The sequence below is a fragment of the Cebidichthys violaceus genome, unplaced genomic scaffold (genome assembly GCF_023349555.1).
Source record: "Cebidichthys violaceus isolate CVI_PGR_0920_01 unplaced genomic scaffold, fCebVio1.0.p SCAF_20, whole genome shotgun sequence".
Classification (NCBI taxonomy): Eukaryota; Metazoa; Chordata; class Actinopteri; order Perciformes; family Stichaeidae; genus Cebidichthys; species Cebidichthys violaceus.
In genome coordinates, this window is record NW_027176373.1 from 761,740 (window position 1) to 788,089 (window position 26,350).

General features: G+C 42.6%; 1 protein-coding gene across 1 annotated transcript; it reads right to left on the reverse strand.

The window, feature by feature from the left end:
• Window positions 1–146: 146 nt before the first annotated feature.
• On the reverse strand, window positions 147–17,835 carry LOC137876210 (proline-rich protein 7). The gene is made up of 3 exons (XM_068715600.1): window positions 17,519–17,835; window positions 9,467–11,335; window positions 147–1,940 (listed from the first exon to the last, which is right to left on the reverse strand). Exons 2-3 carry the CDS (start codon window positions 9,813–9,815, stop codon window positions 1,294–1,296), a joined length of 996 nt encoding a protein of 331 aa, XP_068571701.1. The 5' UTR covers window positions 9,816–11,335; window positions 17,519–17,835; the 3' UTR covers window positions 147–1,293.
• Window positions 17,836–26,350: the final 8,515 nt, after the last annotated feature.

A 26,350-nucleotide genomic window follows, 5' to 3' on the forward strand; every position in this document is an offset into this window, starting at 1 on the left:
CACACCTGGTTCATGAGTCTGTGCTGAACCGTCATCTCTCAAAAAAACAAAACGGAAGTAAAAAATGTATAGTATTATTTGACACTATAAAGGAGATGTTAATGCAAATGAATCCAGAACACATCTAGTGATGTTAATGGCTTTAATTTCAATTTAAAATTACTCCAGAGAGAGGAATCCAATACTTTATGGTATTTTTTTTCTACTCCTTAAATTATTGGAAGAAGCCTAGCTGGTGAAGATGTTTTTATTTCACAAGAGAAAAGGCATTTGTCACAAAGCTTAGAAGAATGATGGATAAATTTGTACATTAAAAAAAAATTGTTTTTCACTCAAATGTCCCAGCTGACGCCATTCTGTGAACACCAAAAACCCGAGCTTCCAGATTGAAGACAAGCGGCAACAGTTTGTAGTAAAGACATTGCAAACAACGAAGCAGCATGATACAAAATGCAACCCAAGCACACTTGGTTCTCTGGAGAGCTTCTTGTACTCTACCTTTTTTGTTTAGGCTGTCCGTGTGAAAACTGGCCTTCGGGCACTAACGTCACGGACACGGTGGCCCGAGTCCCAGCGAAGCGTCGCCACGTGTTCTTTTGAAACTGTAAATACTCAGACAGACGAGCTGTGAGCAGACTCTCCGAAAGAATCGGAGCGCATAAAAGAGGAGAGGTCGTCGTGGGCAACAGACAGTTCCCGGGAGCCATGGCAACGGCAGACTGGTACAATAGGTTGCTCCGGCACAGAGAGACGAGATGGGTTGAACAGAATGAGAGGGCGACACATGAGGGAGGGGGGGAGCGGAGATGAAAATGAAGGGAGTCTGGATGAAAGGTAGAGAGACGCAGCTGTGCCTGTTGATCGTCCTTTCACCGCGTTACTGGTCCTTTTCTCTTCTCCTCTGTTGTTCAAAAGGACCTTGACTCAATTAGCGTCAATATGACACCGGGATGCCTCTCTGTGACCTAACGACGCTGTGAAACGCAGTCTAATTTCCTCTTTTACTCACACACATGCTCGAAAGCCAACGATCCCAGCAGAGTAAGTGGCGCCCTTCGCCTACAGAGCTGCGCGGGGAATTGATCTCCTGACGCCGGTCGCAGCTCTTTAACCCTCCTTTTAGCTCTTTCAGGGAATTTAATCTCTACTACTAGCGGTGTTAGTGCTGCAAACACGGAGGCGCGAAGGAGGCATACAGACAGGAAGTCTGTCTTTGTAGATCTCCTCCTTGAAGGCTCTTCAGAGATGGACCAACTTATTGGTTGGTTAGGCTTCTCCAGTAAGCGTCCAGGTCTAGACAGCGGTGCTACGACCCAGCAGGGGGAAGGCTGTTGGCAGGCCACAGCTGGGCTCCAGACCCCTCAGACTATGGACCCCCTGAAGCCCCTGTAACCCTCCTTGGAAACCCTGGATCCCCCCTTGGAGTCCTTGTATCCCTCCTCGAAGACCTTGTATGCCTCCTTGGAGTCCTTGTATGCTTCCTTGGAGTCCGTGTATGCTTCCTTGAAGTCCTTGTATTCCACCTCTGAGCCCAAGTCCATCATGGTGAGTCCTGGGCTCTCGGCGGGGCATGGTAGCCATCGCGGCGGCGGCCTGGATGGAGCGGGCCCCCGGCGGGGTGAGGTTGTTGTGGTTCAGGTCCATGTTGGACAGGAGATGACCCAGGGAGTCCCAGCGCTGGGACGAAGGCAGGCGTATCAGGGAGGAGTAACCTCGCTCGGGGAACACAGCCGTCACGGGAGGCTTGCTGGTCTCGGATGTGAACACCGGAGCAGGATCCTGGTGTTCCCTCAGAGGCGGAGGTGGTGCGGCTCGGACCGAGGCTGGCTTCAAGTAGGTGCCACCCCGCGGGTCGGCCAAGACCTCACTGTAGGGCGGAGGAGGATCTTCCATCAGAACCGCCTCCTCATAGCAGGGTGGTTTCCCAAATAGGTCTGTATCTGAAAAAAAGAAGAAGACTAGGATTAATCACAACGGCTTAGGACACAAAACCACTTAGTTTGATTTAGGAAGAAATCTTCATTTGGCTCAAAATAACCATGAACGTGCCCGTAACTACATTATGCAAGTCACGTGAGAAATAAATCGCTGACTTCTCGTTTCACATGGGGGACACACCGGTCCTCCTGGCTGAAAGGTTGTTGGACCCATTCACCTCCCATCCTGCCCACTCTGCATGTGCTTTTTCTGTCTCTATACTTCCTAATGCATTATTAAAACCTATATACAAATTACAGTGCACAATGTTTTGTAGGTACGAATGCTGGTTGAGACCAGCCTGTCACAACATACACCAACATTTCTGCGAGTCAGCTTTGCTGCCAAATTGTCCCAGAGGCCGACTGCGGTACTGCAGCCTAAAATAAACCATTTCCCCCATAGACCACCATCATAATGGGACACCTGTAAAACTGTTGGAAAGACATATCAAACTGCATATAAGGTCAAAAATGACTTTTTCTGGTCGAGGCTAGAAAAGCTGACAATAGACACTATACTGAGAATGTGCACTGGGCTGCTGACGCTGAAGCAATATGCATACAAATACATGAAAACATGAATATAGACGTGTGTGTCAGTGTGCAACACAAAACGCACTTCATCTTCAGGACACAAACGGAACGCTTTGCAATACACAACGTCCTGCTGTGATGCATGTGACAGTGTGTTCAGCTGTTGGAACGAAAACCATCACAGCACATTTGGTCTTCTCTCTCTCTCTCTCTCTCTCTCTCTCTCTCTCTCTCTCTCTCTCTCTCATTTTCCTTTATCACTCGTTCTTATTTCAGGCGCACTTGTTTCCCACTTGAAGACTGAAGCATCGTTGCTAATGGAGGAACTGCAATGCAGCACTTTGAGCAACAAGATAGATAATCACATTGTGAACAGGGTGCCATTCTCCCTTTTCACTGAGCCCTGTTGTTCCCCAACCTTAACAGGGCTGTTGTGTCTCCTTAATTGTTTCAGGGCATTTGATAGATTGTCAATAGAGGGGTATTAATGACACGAAGCTTGTTTGAATTTTGTTATGGGTTAATAGGATTTAAATTAGTTTTTGTGCCTGGGACGCTGCGGTAGATCAGCAGCTCAATCGAGGAGAGTGTAAACAGCTTTGCCTAATGATGTCCTTTTAGCAGGGAGGGGCTGGGCACTGTTAAGACGTAGGAAGATAGGTGACATACTTCTGCAGTAAATGACATTCTGTTATATTTAGTTGTGTTCACTGGTATGCAATACGTGCACATAGATAAACTGTCAACAGCGGCCATTTTGAAACCTTTTATTAATGGCGATTTCATTATTTTGTACGATTTGGATGTCTGCTTGGTTTCGTTCCCCCTGTGCTCTCTGGGCAGGTGGTATGTTCCAGTTAGACGAGAAGCTGAGAAGTTTAAACCTCATTCATTGGAGTCGCGGTAGAGAGGAGTCTGCAGACTTCCTTTGTTTGGTGTTCTTTTTTCTTTAGTTTGCACTACTGCTTATGGACTGGGTTCTGCCCCTTTTAAAGTTTTTCCAGTGCCACCTCAGCTGGCCTTTATATGTGGTGGCGGCGCTACGCACATAAAAGCACCATCATATTGTATTCCTGTTTGTTCACATCTGACCAATAAGACAGTTTACATTTACACAATCTGAATGGTTTTGTGATGCAACATCACAGGTGTCATTACGACACAAACCTTCATGTCTGAATCTACTTCTGCAGTAGTGAATGTGCATTTTAAGGAGTGCTGAGAATCTTAGTCCTCTGTGTTAGTTGACATAAGTAAAGGAGCGATGTTTTTTTTTCTTTTTATTTATTCTATTGTATCAGATACAATTTCCCATCATGTGTTTGAAACAACAAAAAACAAGGCGTTACATTTTGCAAAAAAAAACATTGGTTTGACATTTTCTTCTGGCTGATATTAAAGAAAAAAAAACCCTGAATGTTAGATTCAGTGTAGAGATATACAAGCACAAAAATAAGATTTTGAAGGAAATGGCATCTATGCTGCAAAACAAAAGTTCGCACCTGCAACATTTTTCTAAAATGCCTCTGACCTTTCAGAGAGCCTGTGGGCATACTGTAAGACGGAGTCTATATTCTAACGTATTGTCAATATGAAGGAAAATATTTTTGGCCCTGGGTAACACACATCAGTCTTACAGCTTTTCTTTTTGGAACAACTGGAAGCCGTTTCTGTGTCCAGGCCCAGATCCTGATCAATATTTGTCGAAATGTTGCACAAGCTCTCTGCTTCAACAGTAACTCGGCTTATGAATTTCTTGCAGAGGCTCTTTTGGGAAAAAAAAGAAAAGGTGTGCGCCCTACAATGCAACTTTTACTTTTTTCTACGCAACAACGATACATTCATTTTTATTTTTCGAAGTGACTAACATCTGGACTCCTTTCCTGATGCTGTGAGACTAGCAACAGTTTTCTGTGTGAAATAGTAAAAGTGTGTTTTGGTAGCTGCTACCTGAATGTTTTGACTGCTCGTCTTTGCTAATAAGCGAGGAGAGATTATAGTGTCTGATCTTTGCCAATCCATATCATTGGTCGTGACTCGTGACCGTTGAAACCCGGGACATTTTAGTGTTCTACAGATATTTGTCAGGACTCGGGGAAACCCAGCTTGAAAAGTGGGACAACCCTGCACACAAGTTTGCTGGTGGAAAATATGAATAACTATTTGATGTAAATGATCCTGAGTTCCAAGTGTCCCTGATGATCACAACCAATCCTTGCTTGAACCTGTTTACATCCTCAATAGCAAACGTCTCAGTGGTGAATCAACAGCTGTTTTGTTGTACTGTTGCCATGGAGCCGGATGTATTTATAGATGCAAATGTGCGTGTTCTTGTGTATGTGTGAGTGTACCTGACCCAAAGTCCGTCCCTTCTACAGGATCAGACTTTCATTGTTAACTCCCCCGTCCATCTCTCTCTGCTGTCACAAACACCAGCTGCCAGGACGGCTTTAAATAAACATCAGCAGAAACACATGGGACTGATGTTCTGAGGATCAGAGCGGCTTCGTTTGCAGCAGCAGCAGCAGCAGCCAGCTCTGTGAGGATAAAGTGTGTGTGACTGTGTGATACAGTGATCTGTGACAGCTACTGTATTAAATCCCGGTGATCATATTGGTCATGGTGAGTGGATTACACTGAAACATGACTTACAGTACGTGTGGTTGAATCTGCACTACATCCTTTTATTCATTGTAGGTGCAGTTTTAAGCCTTGTGTCAAGAAAGCAGGTTTTAACAAACTGAGCCTAAACCTGGACTCTGAGTTGACTGAGTTTGTTCACTCTGCTCATGTGTGCTGAATAGAAACTGGCATCAGCAATGGAAAGTCATGGTGAATTGATGGATTCAAAAACAGTGGACTTTCACCCGGGTGTCCACTGTTCATGTCAAACCAGTTGTCAACGTTGGTTTATTTGCCACATAACTTCCGTGCTTCAGCAATGCCACCCGTTAAACCCAAACGCCGATCTTTTTCATGATTTGTCCAGTTCAGAACTCTGTGGCTGCAGAGGAGGAATCATCACCCACCACTGGTCTGAACTGAGCGTCTTATGAGAGCTGCTCCCAGTGTGAACATCCTGTCAGAGCGAGACATGCTGGCTGTGTGGGGTGACAGCTGAGCGATGCATGAAATCGGTGTTTTTGGAGCCAAACTCGTACGTTGTTTTTACCGTCTCTTTAGCATATCGTCTTTGCCGTAAGCATTCAACGCTCTCGACTCCAAGACTGCTTCTGCTGCCAGTTCAGTTTTTGTTTCAGATTTAACCGTATGATCATTTTTGGAGAATTTAATTATGTTTTACTGGAAGGTGTTCCTATTATTTTGTGCATTTATATCCATGAGCGTACGCTAAATAATAGAAACACTCCGTAAAACTGTCAAAACAAAAGCTTTACGTTACAACCTTCATGAAGTTATTTTTTAGTGCAGGATTTTTGTATTGGATTCAGTTTTAGCTAGGTGTGCCTAATAAACTGGCACCTGAGTGGCATTGGGTTAAACAAACAAGATACATGTTCATTCGTAAGCTTTGAGTGATCAAATTTCTCCGCCTCTTGGGTGCATTTACACTTGGCTTTTTTGATACTGCGTAGCTATCTGAAGAAAATGGGGTGGAAGTGAAATGAGTGTGAGAGCTGATGTGATTCTGCTGGTGATCCCACCACTCTCACCACCTCCACGCCCCTCTCTCCCCTCTGGTAAATAGGACTGAAGCAGCTCCTGGCTCCTCTCTCAGTCCTCTGTTGTGCTCAGCTGTTCGGCACCTGCTTCTCTTTTAGCTCTGCGGCTGCCTGGATACTAAACCTCTTCATCAGTCTGCTTTGTGACCGAGACTCCAGCAACCTTTTGTTTTATCTGTTGCTGTCTGTCTGTGCTCATTAACCATCTTTGACAGCAGCTGATGCTCTTTTACTCACTCCAGCTTTCCTTCCACTCTCCAAAAATCCCTCTTTCCCACGTCTTTACTCTCTTCAGATATTTGGAGGCTCTTCTTCCTCCTTCATTGCTTTCTAATTCTTCTTTCATTGCTTTTTGATTTGGTTTTTTTTCTTCCTGTAAATCATTTTAGGATTCATTCTTCCTCTCCATATTGTTATGGAAGAGATAAAAGCATCTTTTAATCTTTGCGAAGTTCGTATTTGATGAAACACTGATGCACATCTGCTGTACATGTTGCTCTATAGTCACTTAGCGCTCCTAAGATTTCCATTGGGTCCTTCACTTCCATATATGACATACCTGCACTTTTCTTGGACAACATGTTCTCACTCCCAACTCCTCAAATTACAGCACTTGGGCAGCGCCCGTTGGCATTTGTACCGACGCACCGAGGCAATCTTCAGCGCCTGTATGAGACGCACCAGGCTTTCAGCTAACTCCAACGTAAACCCATCATCACAAGACGGGCTGAGCAACAGACGTAGTATAATGAGTGAGGAATCCACAGGACATGCTGTTCGTGTCCCATGTGAAACGCTGACTTACTTTACTGGAGTTTGTTGCGTAACTTCCGTACTTTACTAACGACAGTGACTTAAGAAGTATACTTATTTTAACCCCAGCCACGATCTTTTCCTAAACCTAACCTAAGTACTTTTGTTGTGTAAATAAGTCAAAAAACGAAATAAACCTACTTAGAAAATAAACTGTATTCATGGATCTAGCAAAAACTGTACATTTCCTGTGAACATGGAGGTTTATTTTGAAAAGAGACAAAGCCCGGAAAACCCACACCGTCCCTGAAGCGTCCAAAACTGAAGCTAACGGGGGACAGAGTGTCATAGTTTGAAGCGTAGGGCAACTGACAAAAAGTCAGTATTTGAAGTGAGAATGTGTTGACCATGGTGGAGCAGAATGTTCATTACTGCATTTCCATAAACATTGCTTTACACATCGACTTTTGGCTTAGCAACAATTGGCAAGTTTTGGGTGGGGATAGGAAGGAAGGCTCATGGCTGCAAACTCCCTCTCTGTATTTGAAGAGTTGAGTTGCCCTTGAATAAAACACTTAACCGCCAAAAGCACAAGTGGAGCAGCTCAGTGACCTGCAGCGTCAGTCTGTGTTTGTAGCTGGCAGCTGGGACTGTGTGAACGAGGCAGGGTGTTGATTAAAGAGAGCTTTTTATACCCGATGGATCTGGTTCCAGGTGTCAGAATCATTATCCAAATCTTGTTGATTGATTGATCCAGAGTTTCTGTTTTACCAGCTGGATCAACGACTGAACAAACTATTGATTTTGCAGGTGGGAACGTCGTCTATCGGGTGGCTGTGGCTCAGGAGGAAGCGCGAGTCACGCACTAATTAGAAGATCAGCGGTTCGATCCCCGGCTCTCGGATCCTCCTCCAGTCCGGACGTCAACGTGTCCGGGGGCAAGATACTGAACCCAAAACCCCAAAATTGCTCTATCGGTGTGTGAATGTGCTTTACATTGAGCTTGATGAGCAGTTTGTCTGCCAACAGCATATGAATGTGTGATCGGGTTAAATGTTGGCATTTAAAGTAATGTACAGCTTTGTACATTACAAAGTGGTCGGGAGACTAGAAAGGCACTATTTAATTGCAAGTCTAAGTCTGACCTATTTTCAGCCACGTTGGCGGCGTGGCTCTACGTCTAGCAAAGTTGGTTTTAATTGGTTAAAATATCTCTATCTATGTTGATTGACATTCAATTTTGAATAAACATTTGGGGTCCTGAGACAGTGAATCCCACCAAACTCCTGACTTTTCGTCATGAAACTTTGTTCAGAAATTCTGCGTCATTTTGAAGAATACCTTCAATGTATTGAGGACCAATACCAACACATTCTAACAGTGATCAATAAATCTTTCTCCATACATATGGGATAAAACCGATCCTTTAAGATGGAGACCTCTCTCTCTCTCTCTCTCTCTCTCTCTCTCTCTCTCTCTCTCTCTCTCTCTCTCTCTCTCTCTCTCTCTCGTCGTCGTTTTGTTTCTCTCCGAGTTTAGCCCGGTCGTGTTGCTACTCGCTCCGTCACCACTGGGCCTCCACAGTCACCACCCACGCCTCAGCGGCAGCTGTCACCATGACGCCCCTGCGGGGGAACACTGCCCGGCAGGCAGGGAGGTGGAAACTGGGAAGCGAAGTGTCTAAAAAAAATATCTGACAGTGAAACATTAAATCCCCCTCCTGTCCTCTGCCTCTCTGTCTGCATCTGAATTCCTCACATGGATGTTATGAATTTATTCCATGTTTTTTTTTTCTTCAAGAGTACATATTTTGCGTCTTTTGAGTGAAATACGCATTCGGCCTGTAAATAAAGGGAAAGAGGTTTGATATTTGTCAGTAATTTTTCCCGCAGCAGGAGAGAAAAGATGAATGTTCTGCTTCAGAGAAGACCTGCAGTGAGTTTAGTGTTGAGACTAATGGATGCAGTGGGTAATATTTAGACTGCTAGTGTTGAAATACAGCTTGGGAGAGATGAGGAAAGAAAAAAGGCTCCGCGTGCTGGTATTGATTCATACACTACTGAGGCGGAATATCTTGAACAAAAAGCAGCTGGAATTGCTGGTGAGCAGCTATGAACAATTTGAATTTGTACGGTCGGTCACGTGTCGACCTGAAGGTTGTTCAAATTGTTAGAGTTTGACAGCAGATTGAACAAACACTACATAATCATTGACCAACAGCACATAACTGTCACTTGATACCAGTTCTTCCTGTTAGCATGCTTTGTGCTCTTGAGATCTGAAAGGTGCATGATACCAAATGTTGATATATGTTGAGGTTTGATAGATTGCACATTGAACACTTGAACTAAAAGGCACTTTGTGTCACCTTTTTAAAAAAATTTGCCCCATGTTCTTCCATTACATCCTTCCCCTTCCGTCCACTACATTTCCCAGTAAAACCGTTTAAAGAACCGTTCAGCAACAGCTTAAAACAAAGTACAAAAACAGAGTACTATAACAATTCCTTTGCGTTACCTGGCATGCTGACCCAGTTTGCCTGTGGCATGAGATGAGGGACCTGCAGAGGAAGAGGCGGCGACAGGGTTTGAGGAGGGCAAAACTGCGGCGGCTCCCTGGGCAGCTGTAAAGGCGGTGGCGGAGGCTGGGGGGGAGGAGGAAGAGGCGGGTATCCCCCGGGGTGACAGCTGAGTGGCTCCATCTCCACGGTCCGCAGACATTGCTCCCTCAGCCGCTCCTCGTGGCGACGCTTCAGCCTGCGCTGCAGGAAGCTGCAGAAACAGCAGAGCATGACGATGACGGCCCAGACCAACCAGAAGCCGGCGAAACAGGCCAGGAAGGTGTAGGTGCCCTGCGACATCACCATGGCGGTGACGGGACGGGCTGAGCGTTCCCCTGGCAAGGCGATTTCAGACGCACAGGATGGGATGAACGCGAGGTCCTGTTTTCCTCTGGACGCTGTTAAACTTGGCGAGCTTGTGGCTCGTCTCTCTGGCGTCAATAAAACAAATTCTGGCACTTTTATCACATTCTGTGATTAAAAAAGATATCGCTGATTAAAATGCTGCTATCCTATGGCCTGTAATCCAAAGTGGAAACTACCTAAATAAAAGCAGGTGAGGAAAGCTGTTAGCGGCAGCTTGCTTCTCAGGCGATGACGGATAAACTGCTTCCCTTGAAAACTGATGCATTGAAGTCAGTTACGGTTACAACATCCTTCAAAATCATCACAATGACAGGTTTGTTTCAAGATGGCCGCTCGTCCACTCAATACTTCACAAAATGTAAACAGACTTCAAAATGGCTTCTGCTTTCTTGTTGAAATGATCTTCAGAATTTCCAAAAGAAGTTCAAAATGATGATAAAGTGGATTAAAAACGGTTCAAAATCCAGAAACATTCAGTCAGTAAGACGTAGTTGTGTTTATGACGGGCTGTCCGGCAGTAAAAAGCCTTTTAAAAAGTGTTATTGCGTATATAATAGCATTTATATTTAATGAAATGTCATTAAAATGTTTTCCGAGAAGAAGTTGCACGAAGGCCCTGGATGCCAAAAGTTGATGATGTGGTTAATTGGCTTTAAAACATCGACGTCCACCTCGTTTAGGGATTAATGAATGTAAATCACAGGATGTTACACTTCTGAGGCGTGACAGCAGAAGCTGGGTGGTGATGCGTCTCTAAAAGACAAACTTCCTGCACCACCACCAGATTCATCAGAAAACTCAAAGGAAAGCTTGTGCTGTTTGGAAACATTACAGTTCAATTTGTTTTAGCTTCAGTAAAATCAGAGTCTCTATATTTTCTAAAGCTACTAAAAGGTCTAGAATATCATAATTGGATCAGAAAGCTGCAGGAAATAGTCAGTCTTCTGTATCCGTCCAGATGTTTGAGAAATCAGGTGCCCTGCAGCACTCATTTACATGGAAATGTGTCTGAGTCTCAGGATAAACACACACAGATGAACTCTGCAGCTTCGCAGGTGTTTCAACAGCAGCAAACATCCATTTCAATTCTCCAAAAAGCTCCACCAGGCTCCTTTCAACAACCCGCCCACTCAATGGTGGTGGCTGATAACTTTTCCATCTTTTCTGATGGAACATAAAGTTGCAACGGCATCATCACCTGATTTTTCCAAGTATACAAACAAAATATAGTTGAAGCTGGAAGAAAACAAAAGCCTGTGGGCCGGATTGAACTGAGGCAACGTCCAATCAGAAGCGTCAAAACCGCTGAGGTGATGCGTGAATCCCCGTCGCCCACGAGAAGTCAAAAAGCTGGTCCCTTGCGAGCTGCGGGGGTTTGGAGTCTGGGGTCCGTCTGCACCGCTGGGGAGCCGAATTCCTCCCTCTCAGATCCCAGCGGGACTCCTCCGCCTCACGCTGCTCTACAAAGACACACAGGGAGGAGACGAGACAGTCGTCGGCGATTAGCAGAGGACAAATTCAGACAATATTTTCCACACAGTGAGAACTCTGAGCAGTAAAAACAGCGCAGCGTAGAGGCCGTGAGTTTATGAATCTCAGCTGTTCAGGCAGGATTATGACGCCAACCTCGGGGGGGAGTATCAGTTTCACACTTCAGAGAGAAGCTCGCACAGAAAATATTCACAGCGATGTAGTGAAAGAGCCTCTGAAACCAAAAACTAAAAAAACACATTATTCCTTATTTTTCGTTAAAACTAATGAATTACTTTGTTAACTTCTCCCAAACTGCACTGCTCAAAACAAGCTCTATGAAAAGATATCGATGGTTGAGAACAAGTCTTAACATGCTATGTCAGGATATATCGTTGTAATAAAGATATGAAATGATTGATTTTGTGATGGAAGATTTTGACCATATCGTCCAGCCCTGCAAGATGCACCAAATGCACTGCGGTAAAGGAAAGGCGTGCACCGGATTTATATTACAAGAGAAAACGGAGAGCGGCACAATTATCATTCAATCTTGTTGTAATAATATTTGGAAGCCAACGTTGTAATTAATCATCCAGCCCTGTATGTCACATTATTGACTCTTTTGCTTTGTCACTTGTCATTATTTATTATAACGACAAATACAATCACTCTTGTTGGAGGACAGTCTGCTGTGAATCTCGTCCACGAGTGTCCAGGGTTGTCCAAATCCACAATTCATGATGACCATGAAGTAGACAAAAACAGAAAAATGGGACCACCTATGATATGACTATCCACAGTCGAGGGTTTGATTTGAATATAATATCTAATATCCACCCCTAGTCTGAAGGGAGAATATTAAATATTAGCCTCAGCCAAAGAAGAAGGAGTAAAGAGAAGACAAATAAAAAGAAGTAGAAGGAGGAGAAAACACAAGAAGAAAAGGAACAAAAAGGCCACTTTAACGCTTTAAATGTTCTTGTATAATTATTTGCTTTAACAATAGAATAAAGTTAGTAATTTATTCTGGCAAAGGCAGATGCTGTTCCTCGTCTTCAAACAAGCCCCCATGTTTATATTTCTGATAAATGTGTGTTTTCCTAAAAAGGTGGCCTCTAAATGGTAGAAAACATGAATACATGAATAATTTTGTGCCAAACCCCAGAAGAATAATCACAAACAGCAGGTCCTTTTTTGTTTCTTAATTTCTTCCGATCTGAGAAACATTTCTGCATCTTGATTAGCAGCTGATGTCTGCAAAATGTTTGCTGGAACAAAACTGAAAACTTTGTGAAACGACTGTATTTTTGGCGTTTTTGTGGCGTTTTTGTTTTATTGCAAATGATGGTGCAGACATTGGTCCGTCAGAGTTTCAGTAAATCAGACCGGAGCTGGAGGACTGACGGTCCTGCAGGTTATTCCATGTCAGCGACCCCAGACAGACGAGCTGCAGAACCTCCATCTGGTGAGATCTGACACCCAGAAAGATTTCTGCCGACAGATCATTTTGTGTTGAACTGTCTGGTGGTGAGGAGTTTAACGAGAACGTTTCAGTGTAGCCTTGTTTACATTCTCCAAGGGAACTTTGCCAGACTTCATGATAAGTTTTCAGTGAAATGAGACTAGGAGTCTATATAGTCTCTGTCAGGTAGTGGTGCTTTGAGCTAAATGCTAACATGCAGATGATTAGCAGGTTTATAATAATGTTGGACATTAAGATTCTCTTCGCTGACTTAACTGAATTTAAACAAAAAAAGATTCAAAACACACCTTGTTGAGTTGAATTGACAAGTACATTTCAAGCAAACTTTTGAAATGTTGCAAAAAAATGATGGTAATTAGGTGCGTTTCCATGAACTTGTTTGGACCGAATAAACTCGGCTACATTGTAGTTTGGTCAGAAATTGGCGCCATAGGCTACGCATGGCTGCAAAGTTATTACGATTTATCCTGAGGAGGACACGGATCCACCTGTTAGATGTTGAGATGACCTCTTTCCACTACTTAAGGACAGCTTTACTTCCTCATCTTAAATCAACCTGTTTGTGCAATTCATTTGTGCATTCTTTCAATCAAGCTGATGACAAACTGCATTACTTGCTCTTCGTGCTGATAACTGATTTATTATCCGGGTCGCTGTCTTTTGATTTCTTGTACAATGGCTGAGGGAGTAGGTGGGAGAGGGTGAGCGAGCTTGTACTGTATGTTATGTTATGTAATGCTATTTTTGTCTGTATGTGTGTTATAATTTAGTTTTTGTGTCGATAGGAAAACGGGATGCTACATTTCTAGGGCCTATCCTGTAAATGAATTCACATTTTGTTTATCGTCTGCATTTGGATGATGAATCATCAGCGGCTGTCAGACAGTGACCCTCCAGATGCTCTAATGAGGTGGAAATGTCTAAAACAGACTGTTTATTATACATTTCATAGATCATCTCCACAGCGACTCTGGGAGTCAGCCTCGGCTTTTTTTCTGGTCGTGGTTCTTCCAGCTGTCAGCAAAAATGACAAGAGACGAGAAGCAATTCTGTTTTTTGCAAATTGCTGATGAGCTTATCAACCTAATATTTCTTCCGTCCTGTCTGAACGGATCCTGAGGGAATCTTCCCCACCGTGAAATACTCTCAACAGTTTTGACTCATCCCATCAGCTGCAACATTTAATGCTGCCACGACTCAAATTAAGCTGAAGAACGTTCAAACATTATGAATGAAGATATCTGTCTTCTTGAGAGACGGACACCTTTAATGCAGAGTTGAAACAAGATGTGAGTTTCTCAAACGCTAGCTGACGATCTCTGATGACTGTTTTCTTTTCTTTTTTTTGTACACAATTAACACTTTGGGCAACATGGCAAAAATCATTATTTTTATTTTTACATAACAGGCGCTAATAATTTGTGGGAGGAAACGCTGGAGCCGTAGCACTGCGAGCACGATACTCGATCGCTCTGTAAAAGCAGGTCGTGGAAACGTTTTACTCACCCACCATATGGCACGCTCGTAACTTCCACTGTATTACAGTTACATTGGGAGCCGCAGTGCTCATGTCATGTCTTTCTTTCCCATCTGCCACCTCCATGTCACCTTTGGGAAATCACACTCCTGTGTCTATTGCAATTTTGAAATTGTTCAGCAGAGGTGATTCATCAGGAGAGGGCCTTCGCGAGGTCGCACAGCCGCTGATATTTCAATCTGCGAGCGCTGATACGGAACAGAGCTTTTGTTTATCTCCCCACGCTTCCTGCCCGTCCCATCCAGTCATCACAGAGGAGCGTTATATACTCAGGCCTCGACCTCCACGCCCACTGGCAACACACATGTACAGTACACACTTGCACTATTTATATCCCTCTTTTGTCTTTTATCTCTCATGCGGAGTACAATCGGAAATATAAAAGTGATCTCGCTCTGATTTAAAGGACCGGATGATTCAGATTGAATGTGAATAGGAAAAATACAAAAGGCAATAACAGTGGAGGATGTTACTTGATTAGCCATTTAATGCAGTATAATACAAGCCTCTTTTATCCATGGAGACTGATGCAACTCTAAAGGGTACGACAAGTCCTTATTCGGAAAGGAAAAGCTTAAGTTCTTGTTTCTTTGTAGAGATGATCCTCGCGTTTAAGAAGCTGGAACCATCAAATGTTTGGCGTTTTTTTGCTATAAAGATAATCTATTATCAAACTAGTTGTAGATGAATTTTCTATCGATCGCCTAATTGTTCACTCAGCTCTGAAAATCATCATATACAGTACATTTGTAAGAAGTTATAAAATACGAAAATGTAATCTGGGTCTGAATTTTGGACCTGGTACATTTTGTGCTGCACATTTTTCGTGATTAGTAAAACAATAAACTTGAAAAAGCTGAATCTTCTAATGTCCATGTAAAAGTCCCTCATAGGGACATAGAACCTGTGAGTCTCCAGTTTCAGGCTGATCTCTTCCTTCAGCCGTTGAACACGTGAGGATGCAGTGTTTTGCTTCAAGGACACTCTCCAGGCCTCAGCAGGACCACTTCATCTCCTCTGCGGATTTCAGAACGTCTGTCGTCACATTTCACTCAAAAACACACACGATCACCGAGGGGGGGGGGGGGGGGGGGTAATGAGTTCTCCTACTCGTGTCCTTGCATTCTTTTAAACTCTACATGTTTTATTAACACAATAAAAGGGGCACAACTGAAACCGTGACTGAGGGTAAACTTCGGACTTTTCAGCAACAGTATTCTTAACAAGGTTTTTACATCCATGTTTTATAAAGAGTGTGTTTTTATACATCATTCCCCAATTTTAGAACAATACAGCAGGGTGCAACTTGTGCGTACGAACAAATTCTCAATTTTTGTCCGATTCTACAATGTTTTCTTAATTACAAAATGTTACGTCGTGAGTGACATTAACTGATATTCAGGCTCTTATCATTGATTGTATTGCAGTGAGTTTTAAAACAGGAAACAGCAAATACTACTTCTGATGAATACAAATATTCCAACAAGTTTTACAAAGAAATTTACCATATAAAAATAAGAAAACATTTGTAAATGACGCTCATTGATCCTAAATGTATGGACCAACGCACGACAGTCCAATGTAGCATATGTTTCACTACTGAGGATTAGACTGAAGGTAAAAAGAACCCAAAACGAGCAGGACGTCAGTCTGCAGTTCAGGCCTGACACCTGCTGAGTTCTGAGTCAATCACTTCCCACAGTAACCGACAACAAAATGTGATGTCCTCAAGTTAACACTACTTCCTGTCCCCTGTCCCCCTGCTGGTCCTTTGTTGCATTTCTCCTAACCGCGTTGTCACTTCAGGTGTTCCTAATCTGGCCTAATTGTGCAAGTCCTTATAAAGGGGGGCAGGAAAGCAACGCTCTCTGCAGATTGATGCAACTCAGTTGACTGGTGTGTCTCTTCGCAGCCACTTAGTTTTGAGAAAATGGGTCATGTCGTCATGTTTTGCTACGTTTTTACTTGTTGGTTGCACAAAATGTCACGGTTATCCATCAAATAGTTCTTGAGATCTTTCAGTCCGGAACGAAGTTGGTCCTTGATTTGTTTTAGTCATACTTGTAGGTGTTAACTGCATGCTAGGCTAACATCGCTATCACATCAGGCCTGAAGCGCTACTCGACTCCAAACGTCACCTGTCTCTTTGACTCCGCGGCTTTCAGTGTCGAGTAATAGCTCGTCTTTGACGGAGACCTGCGTCGTGCTGCTGAAGTGTCCACTGGCCGGCTCACACACTGAGTCACATTAGCATAACATTAATGTCCTTTTTCATTTTCTAATTCAATATCAAAATAAATACAAAAAGAAAGGAATGAATGAATGAAATAATGAGGACATGAAGTTGGTGGATGTACTTAAAACATGTTTTTTAGGTACATTTCTTTAAGGTTAAATTTAAGTCCAAAATTATGGAAATTTTACCCTTTTTATGTCAGCTATATGTTTTAGATATAATCTATTGACTGATTTCTCTGAGACAACATAAAGTCAATTCATTAATATTAATCTCACCAATTTCAGCTGTAAGTTATGTACATGGGCCCTTCTTCAGGGACCCTAGGGGGCCCCAGCATGTCCTCTATCAGGGTGTGTTGCTACAGAGAATTAAACGGCTCACAGCTGCCAACAAAACCAAAAAGTCTTCATCGTGTGTCTCAGCAGCTCTGAATGAACCTCAATCATGTCTGTGTCAAGTCATCCAAAACACAGGCTGCTGATGCTTCCTACATTACGCAACAGACGCACTGCTGTGTTTTTTGTTGTTTTTTTTTTTTTAAATGTCGCTTTTTAAAATTTCCTCCATGAGGGAAACAGCAGGAGGGTTTATCATCCTGGGACTGAGAATAACGATATTTGGGGGGAAACGGCGTCAACAAGCCAATAAACGAGTGTTTTGAAGAGAAACACATCCTCTCTATGGAGATCGTGAGATAAGGTGACAGCGCAGGTAATAACATACCTTAAACGACAACAACGTCGCTGTAAACTCACAGCTTCTTTCCACACACACACACACACACACACACACACACACACACACACACACACACACACACACACACACACGCACGCACGCACTACAGGGCACTACAGGACACCACAGGTCCCTGTTTGAATCATATTTTGCTTTTAAAAAACACAACTCACCTTTAATTCGTTTGGCGTGTCCGACGAGATGACGCACTCAGCTCGCTCCGTGCCATTTAAGTTTGGCGTCCAAAATTTTGTAAAAAAAAAAAAAAAGGACAAAACAAACGATTGTAAAAAAGGGAGAAAAAAAACACTTGCCTAGTCCGTTCCTTGTCTGTGTATGATTACTGTCCACCGGCGCCGGTCAGATCATCGCCCGTTAAATGATGTGAGCACCTTCGCTCGCTCTCTCCTCCCTGCCGGGAGAAGCGCGTCGTGTTTTGGACGTCTAGGGTAATAAAGAGAGGTTCATCGGTTCACCTTGACAGCCTGGCTCCTCCCTCTCCCCCCCCTCTCTCTCTCTCTCTCTCTCTCTCTCTCTCTCTCTCTCTCTCTCCTCTTTTTTATTCCCTCCCTCCCTCCCTCATGACTGGAACAGCAGAAGGAAGCGTTTCGTGACACTCAGCCTGTCTGCCTGTCTGAATGATGGGAATACAAATCATCGGCAGGGGGTTTCTAAGGACGCACGACTTGGCAAAGGGGGGGGGGGGGGAGACGCTGTGGAGGGCGTAAATATGGAGAGTTGAAGGTGTCAAATATAAGAATATTTGCACATGTATGCACATCATGTAGATGATGCACTGCTGTATTGTGCTGTTATGGCTTCTCCATGCATGTCTGTGTTCAAACACGTTCCACCGCCAAGCAGCTGTGTGAGGTTGTTCCTACTTAAGTAGAGGTGATGGGTCATTTGGGGGCAAAGCTGGCAGCAGAATAAAGAGTGGTTGTAGTGGTACTGTGAGTCATTTAGAAAGTAATATAATTCTGGATTAATGCATGAAAAATCCTCAATTGCTGCTGTTATTTATCATTATTCTACAATTTAAGGTCATTGGCAATTGTGCTTTGCTTGAGAGGCTGCTATGTGGGGAAACAAGGTGCACATGCCCCAAGTGTTTGGCAATGAAAGTGGATGATACATATCTGATGTGGGGCTGATTGTCTGATGCCCCGCTGCCATTCGATTGGCTATTTGCCGAGTACTGTTGTCATCATCTGCTCATAGTTGGTAGTTGGCAAAGCGTTCATCTACAGAACAAAGTTGAAAGTCTGCCTTTTGAAGAAAAACCTGAGATATCTGTCTAAAGAACTTGTTGCATCACTTTTCCCGCCTAAAAGCACAATCTAAGGCCAGTTCCACGTCCGACATGACAACTCGTTCAATAGTTGTTTGTCACTAAAAAAGTGTCAGTTGATTTAATGTATTAACACCAACTCCCCAAAGGGTACTGTTGTTGAACAGGATGTCTTTAAAACTAATGACAGACTTCCTGTCAGCCTCAGCAGCACTCTGACATTTAGGCTAACTGTAAAAATCAACATTGCTAACAAGCTTGCATGCTAAACATTGAACTTGTTGGCATGCTAACGTTAGCATTCAGCTGAACGAGATAAAGTCCATCTTAGACTGATGCATGACGAATCACATCTAATGTAGAGCTGAGTTTAACGTGTTGAATCTGAGATGTCCTCAAATGGCCACCATACAGAGATTAAATTGATTTAAGTGACACCGTGACCTTTCATCAGACGCCACCCTCGGCACAAAGCATGGCTAGATTTTTAATTTCTACTGCAGCACATATTAAGCGCTGGGACGCGGAGTCCTGCTGGGTTTCATTCCTGCCGTCTGTTGATCGGGGACTGAATTTTTACCCGGCGAAAGAAATGAAAAGCAGCAGGATTGTTCGGAGCACTTCAGGAGAGTGAATTGATGCCTGAGATCAAAGGAACACTCAGGAAAGGACAAACACCCAAATCCTCCATGTGTCTCTGGTAGATCAGGGGATCAATGCTCTATTGGTTTTCAGTCCTCAGGGCTCTGAGTCTTGCTGCGTCTCTAGCTCCTGGCTATAATCACAGTTATTACAATTCACCAGCAGCCTGAGGTGTAAATTAATTCCTGAGTAGATGTAGGGATTAGGGAATGAGGGGCAGCAGGGCTCTGAGAGCTATGGAAGACCATTTCTGCCACCGTGGTGGAAAAAAAAAGATCCCGTGAGTCGAGAAGTATCTCAAATAATGACTTCTAATCTCCAAATAATGAGTTGGTTTCACAAACTAACAAGAAACTCTCTCTCAATGTTTTGATACCTGTGGTGGCACAGCGGGAAGCTCTTGATTTGACAAACCAGAGCAGGTAGTCTGATCACAAAGCATCAATATCGCAGCTGTTGAGGTTCTATTAATTGATGAAGCGAAGACCTGAGTGAATCAATAATCTAAGTATCTTAAATCTGTACGCGTTGGTCCTAAAGCCAGATAATCTCATTCTCAGATGTGTTTGACAGCTCTGGGGGAAAGTATTGCCTCTTCTGGCTCTGGAGGGGTCAAGTTTAGGAAAATGACTCTGACGATCTAAAAAAAAAAGCTGCATCATGGGAAATGTAGTATCCAGTGTTTTTTGGAACTAGATTCAGACTTAAAGTCGGGATACCTCGGTCTCTGCTATTTTGATTCAATTGCTATGAATTTAGACCACCTGCATGTCATGCATATTCAATATTTATATCCTCATTATAGTAATGACACTACACACGCACATGAACACACACCTTTTGAGAGGTGCATGCCATCTTGAATTAGAGAAGAAAATGTCCGTGTTCCAGGCGTGTTTGAAGGTAGCGTGACTCTGCATCCGTCATGTGTGTTACATGAGAGAGAGAGAGATCGTGGTTTCCTTACCAACCGTCAGAGTTCAGGGTCTGAGCTCTCTCTACCTGCAGCTGATTTGACTGCCAAACAGCGTCGCTCCTTCATTAGGTTGAATTCAAATCGCGGTGAGCAGCCGGCCTCTGGAAGCAGAGTGAAAGTCCCCGAATGCCTCTGAATCAGTGTGTGTACAGGGAAATACATTTCTGTAAATTCTGCAAAGAAAATGTGTTGAAATGTCCAGCAGTCTGGCACAGTGATTTGGATTATCCCAGACGTACGGGTTCAAATATTCTAAGCAATTTGAAGATATTTTTAAAAAATTGTATGAAATGTAATTTGTACTCAGGCTTGTGATAATTACATGCACAGGTTGTTCTCATAAAGCGTTTGTAGCTATTCCTACATAAATGAATGCGCTGTAACTCGTAGATAACAGGGCGTGTGGGAGTGGAGGTGGGTGGGTCAAATGAAAACCTTTTCACCCAGGAGACTGTTGGTGCCCCGTGTGAAATAAATAGCCGACGTCGATTTATTAATCACGTCACTTCTGTAGGTAATTTAACCCAAACCTCTGAATAAACCTTAGTATGTTTGTTGCCTAAACCTAACTAAGTTGTTTCCCGTGACGACGGTAGTTTATTTTGAAAAGACAGTCTGCATGTAGCAAGCGGAAATTGACGTGTGTTGCTGGACTGAGGAAAACACAGGAAGAGTGAGGAGTCACCTTACGTAAGATATCATACGAGCCGTTGTATGAGAATACGCTCACTTCCACATGTCAACCCATTCTCACTTTCGGTCAGTGCCCATATAGGCGTCTAATACCGACGCCCTGAGGCACCCTTTAGCCTCTGTATGGGAGGGACCGGGCTTTTTTAACTCCAACGCAAACCCATACATGTCATTACAAGACGCCTAAAGGAGTTAGTCCTGATGCGCAAACATCATAAACATCATAGTTTGGCATAAAATCACTGAGCGTGTTACGTTTTTTAAGTCACAGATGTAAATTTGAATAAGTAAACGACATGAACAGCAGGTCTCCTGAGTGAAAGTCCCGTGTTTGTTTGAGCCACCCATCCACCCCGACCTCCTCCTTACTAGGACTTCTGCAGACTATAATTAGAAACGTATTTGTGATACGTCAAAAAACAAATGTCAATCCGGGGAAAAAAATATGAAACCCAAGCCTGTTGCTTAGTCAGTTATATCAACCACTGCTCTACTTCTTATAATAGAGCACAAAAGAAAAGAAGCTGATTCATTTTCGTCACGAGTCACTGACATCAAAAACAACCTTTTGTAAAGTGTACTTGTGTGAAATCAGCCAATCAGCACTGACTTAATTCTCCTCCAATCAGAGTTGTGATAGAACCTGCAGTGGTGATGGTGATGATGATGATGATGATGATGATGATGATGATGATACATACTGCTGTCAACTCACACAGCGTTTGATCAGTTACTATCCAGAGTCTGTTGAGATGAACACTGAGTCTGTTGTCTTCATCAGTTCCTCCGTCATAAAGATCAGTCTGTTAGTCACACACACACACACGCACGCACGCACACACACACACACACACACACACACACACACACACACACACACACACACACACACACACACACACACACAAAAGGTCTTAGCCTTTTGTGCCGTTATTGCCTCTTAGACGCCAGCAGTTTGGTCCCTTGGAATGTAGGAAGGGAGCTGCTGAAGTATCTCCATTGCCTTACAATAATCTTGTGAAATTTTGTTATCCAGAAAAGGGTTTCAAATTGAATTTGAATGAATGACAAAAATAAGGTACCTTAAGTACAACGCCACCCTCAATCAGGACTTTTTAATACATTATTGGTAAAGTAGCTAAGCTACATTTGCACATTTTTGATCTGAATATGTGCAGATATTATTAAATATTCAGGCATTATACTTACTAATGTTTGTACGCTAAGTATATGCTGCAGGCAGGTGATGGTTTGGTTTGCTTAGCTTAGCTTAGCTTAGCTTAGCTTAGCTCATCTTAGCCTATAGCATAAAGACTGGAAACGGGGGAAAGCTATCTGGATGCAGTGATTTCCCAAATTGTTGTTATCACACTGAGGTTGTCAGGCAACTTGAAGATCGGCTCCACCAAAGTACTGGGCAGATGAAAAACTGTTGTCAAGAATAACTAAGCGAGTAACTAAGCGCCACGAGTTGTCTCTTGGGGCTGGTAGCGTTTTTAAATACTACTGTAGGGCCAATATGATACGATAGTCTCGTAGAGTGTTGAATGTTATCTAAACCAGTAGTTCAAGAATTTTGTCTAAATAAAATATAGTCATAAATTGGATGCCAGCATTCAGTCGGTGTAATGGACTTGGTTGGATATCCAGCACAAGTTAACACATTTTTTTACAATATGCTAATTTGGGATTTGAAAAAGCACAGGGAAAAAAAGACAAGTACAAAAAGTGTTTTGAAGATTTATTAAACAATAGCATGAAAATTCACAGTGGGCATCAAAGCCATGCGAGCTGTGCCACTTGTTGGCCGTGAAGCATGTACTAATACCCCATTAAGATTGTGTTTTTAAATTAAAATGGACTTCTCCTCACTGGCAGACCCAAAGCATAATTTGTCCCTCTTTAAAATGATAACTGGGAAAGATGCTAACAATGTATGTGTCTGCGCGATAATAACTGTTGGATAATTTCCAGCAACCTTCAACACCACCGAGTGGCTAAACAAACACATTATTGCTGAATGAATAGAGCTGTGATATGTGATGTTAAAAAAAAGTGTTACACACTAAGGAATCTGTGAAACATTTGTCAAGTGTGTGCCCGATACATTTGCTCGTTTATTTTGAAATATGATTTGGCAAAGGAGCCGAGCTGTTTGGGTGTGTTTTTGTTCTCAGAACTTTGTCACCCAGCAGTGATGAGAAGACAGAGACGTCGTACGGTTCAAACTGGCGTCCTCCTGCAACATGACGGCAATAAAACAATACAGCTATGAGCCCGGGACCATCGCATCGCTATGACAACAGCTCTCTGTGGGAGCAAAAGAAATAACAAAAGCTATTACATAAAGAGAGCCGTGAACTCTGCTGTCTTTGTGCAGAGAGCAGTTTAATTAAAAGGCTTTCCACTGGAACTTACTGTTTCATATATGTTTGAAATTCTTCAGCAGGGTCTGTGAATGTGAGTTGTTTGGTAATTTGACACTACTAGAGGCTCTGTATTCACCACACACTGCATATGAGAAGTGTCACCGGGACGTCACCCATTGGTTTATGGACTACGGTTCTGAAGCCTTGAGTTCTGCATTTTGGCCGTTGCCATCTTGTTGTTTTTGCAACCAGAAGTGACACGAGAGGGCGGAGCTAAGTACAACCAAAATGCAGAACAAGACATTTTTAGGTGACCAAAATGTTACAATTATGACCTGAAAACACAAAGGTGTGCAAGGGTTGAAGTTGTAAGACGAAAACACGGATAACCCCCAGACCGGACAACGCCGTGGTAGGGACCTGTCAATCAAAAGGTAGCCCCGCCCTAAAGCATACCCTGCTTTATGGTCTATCTGACTCTAAATGGATCATCATTTACTAAATGAACATCATGCCGTAATGAAGAAGACTTGAAACTAGAGATTGAGACCATAAACTCATGTTTACAATGTTTACTGAGGTAATAAATCAAATGACAAGTCGGGTCATTTTCTCATAGACTTCTATACAATCCGACTTCTTTTTTGCATCCAGAGGAGTCGCCCCCTGCTGGCCACTAGAAGGAATGCAAGTTTAAGGCACTTCCTCATTGGCTTCACTTTTCAGAACCAAAGGAACAATTTATTCATCCAATCTTTATTCCATGAACTTTTTTAGTTCTGTGCTGTTTTTCAAGCAAACAAATGGAGGGAGGGCCGGAGCACCTTGTCTACACTGGTAATGAAACAAAAACAAAGACAGTCCTCCCAAACAGAATGACAGCAGCACCCGTCATTTCAGCGAGTGCAATAAAGGTGAGCTTTTCTGAAGAGATAGGAAAATAGGATCTATTGTGTCCGTCTTTGTTTGGCCTCTTAACTGAGGGAATTCTTCGTCTTTGTCTTACTTATTCCTGTTTCTTGAAAGTCGACATTTTAGAAATCTGATCGTGGCTCATTGGGATGCTGATGAGATGCCAAAGTGCTGATTGCTTGTTTTTTCAAGTCTGTTTCCTGTTTCCTGCCCTCAGCAGGGAAACCTGACTGCTCAGTATGGAGGAGGAAAGAGGCATTTTAAGGTCACGAGTCTCCTTCAAGTTCTTTTCTCAACTCTCAAACAAAAGCTTGATTCTTCTCCGTCGTCACAGCGTTTAGTAAAAGAATGAGTGGGCATAGCAAAGTTATAAAAAAGCCCTTTACTGAAGTCTTATGAAGGATGTGCTTTTGATGCACTTACAGGTTTCACGTGTCGACAAACAATACCAAAAACATGAAAAAGATATTACACCTCTCTGATTATTATAACCTTCATGAAGGCAGCAGGATGTATTGCAGGGCTGTTGTATTAGACGGCATTAGCTAATAAACTGGCTGTGCATGTTCTTTCTGTTAAACACAAAAGGAAAAATAGGAATGCATAATTTAGTAATAAAATATAAGACACTGGAAAGAAATATCAATATATACAACAATATAACTGGTAATACATTTCTGACTACGATCTTTGCTTTTGATGAGTAAGAGGAGGAACTACTTCCTTGTTTTTCAATCTTCATTTTCTTTTAAGGGTTCAAAAAATGTATTCGCACGATAATACATTTTTTCATACTGTTGTTTTTGTCATAAGTACTTTAAAAAAATCTGCATTATTTTTTTATGCACACATAGGACTTTTTATTTTTGCTTTCCCAGGGCCAACAAAGACATCGACCAATCATATGCGGACATATTCAAAACCTACACCATAGTGTACAACAACACGGAACTAAGATGGCAAACTTTATTACTCCTTTCAACCTTGAGGTACAGTACCAGATCCACGACTTCTGTTCTTAGCTTTCACAATAAAAGCCCCAGATGTAGGGTTATACACTGTTTAGCTGAGCAATTTCAAGTTTCACGTTTTTTATTCGTCTTTACTATTAAGGTTTAGTCATTGTTAAATCCCTTTTTTACGTATTGCCAATAAAATGAGTTTATTAAATCTCAACTGACTGTCAATTAGCAACTATTGAAGAGTGATGAAAAGTATTTTTTTTAAGAATCCCTTGGAGATGATTACATTAATGCAGCTCGTCAGAATAACGAGTCACACTTTCCTCCTGAGTAATCACGACCAACAGGCTTTTCTCACTTCCCATGAGGCTTTGCTGCAACTGCTGGGGGGGGGTCATTAGTGCTGGCACCAGGGGAGCATACGTATTGAACAAATCTCTCACTTAAAAACACACAAACATACTCGTCTCATCAAAATTCTATATCTAGTATTTTGGCTCTAATGGATGTTTGGAGACGTGACTGAACAACTGGCAGCCTTTTCAACAAATTTGTCACATTTTGGCATCGCAACCAAAACGCTGAGCATCAAGGGGGACACTTTGTTTTAATGGAGTCTATTTTATGGATGCTTCCGAGAGCAGACCTAGATGATTTAGTGTCGGAGGAATCATTGTAGGTTAAATGTTTAAACCTCCTTAAATGAAATGGAACTTAATGTCTTTTAATCATGTCTGTAATCTAATGACGCATTTGGTTTTGTTACAGTTTAGAATCTTTAAGGCTGCAGACATAAACATAACATCTAAGTTATTGTAGTGAACATTGTCATTCATTGTCATTATGTGTTGTTTTTTTACTGATCATTTCCTTTTTATTGTTTTTTAAATCTAATGACAAAAGAGGCAACCAAATTAAGGCCCTGTTCAGAAAACAGCAGTGCATAAAAACACACAGGCCGCTCATTATTTTCAATGTATGGAGTTCGGCAGGTGCCATTGAGAGAAAGAAATACAACTTCACCTCCAGGCTCCGTATCTGGAAGAATCCCTTTTCGGACTGAAGTCGCCAAAGGTACATTCGTGATGACGCTTGTGTTTGTATGACATGTAACAGAGTTGTTTATCTATTAGACTAAAAACTTCTGTTGATCATGAAAA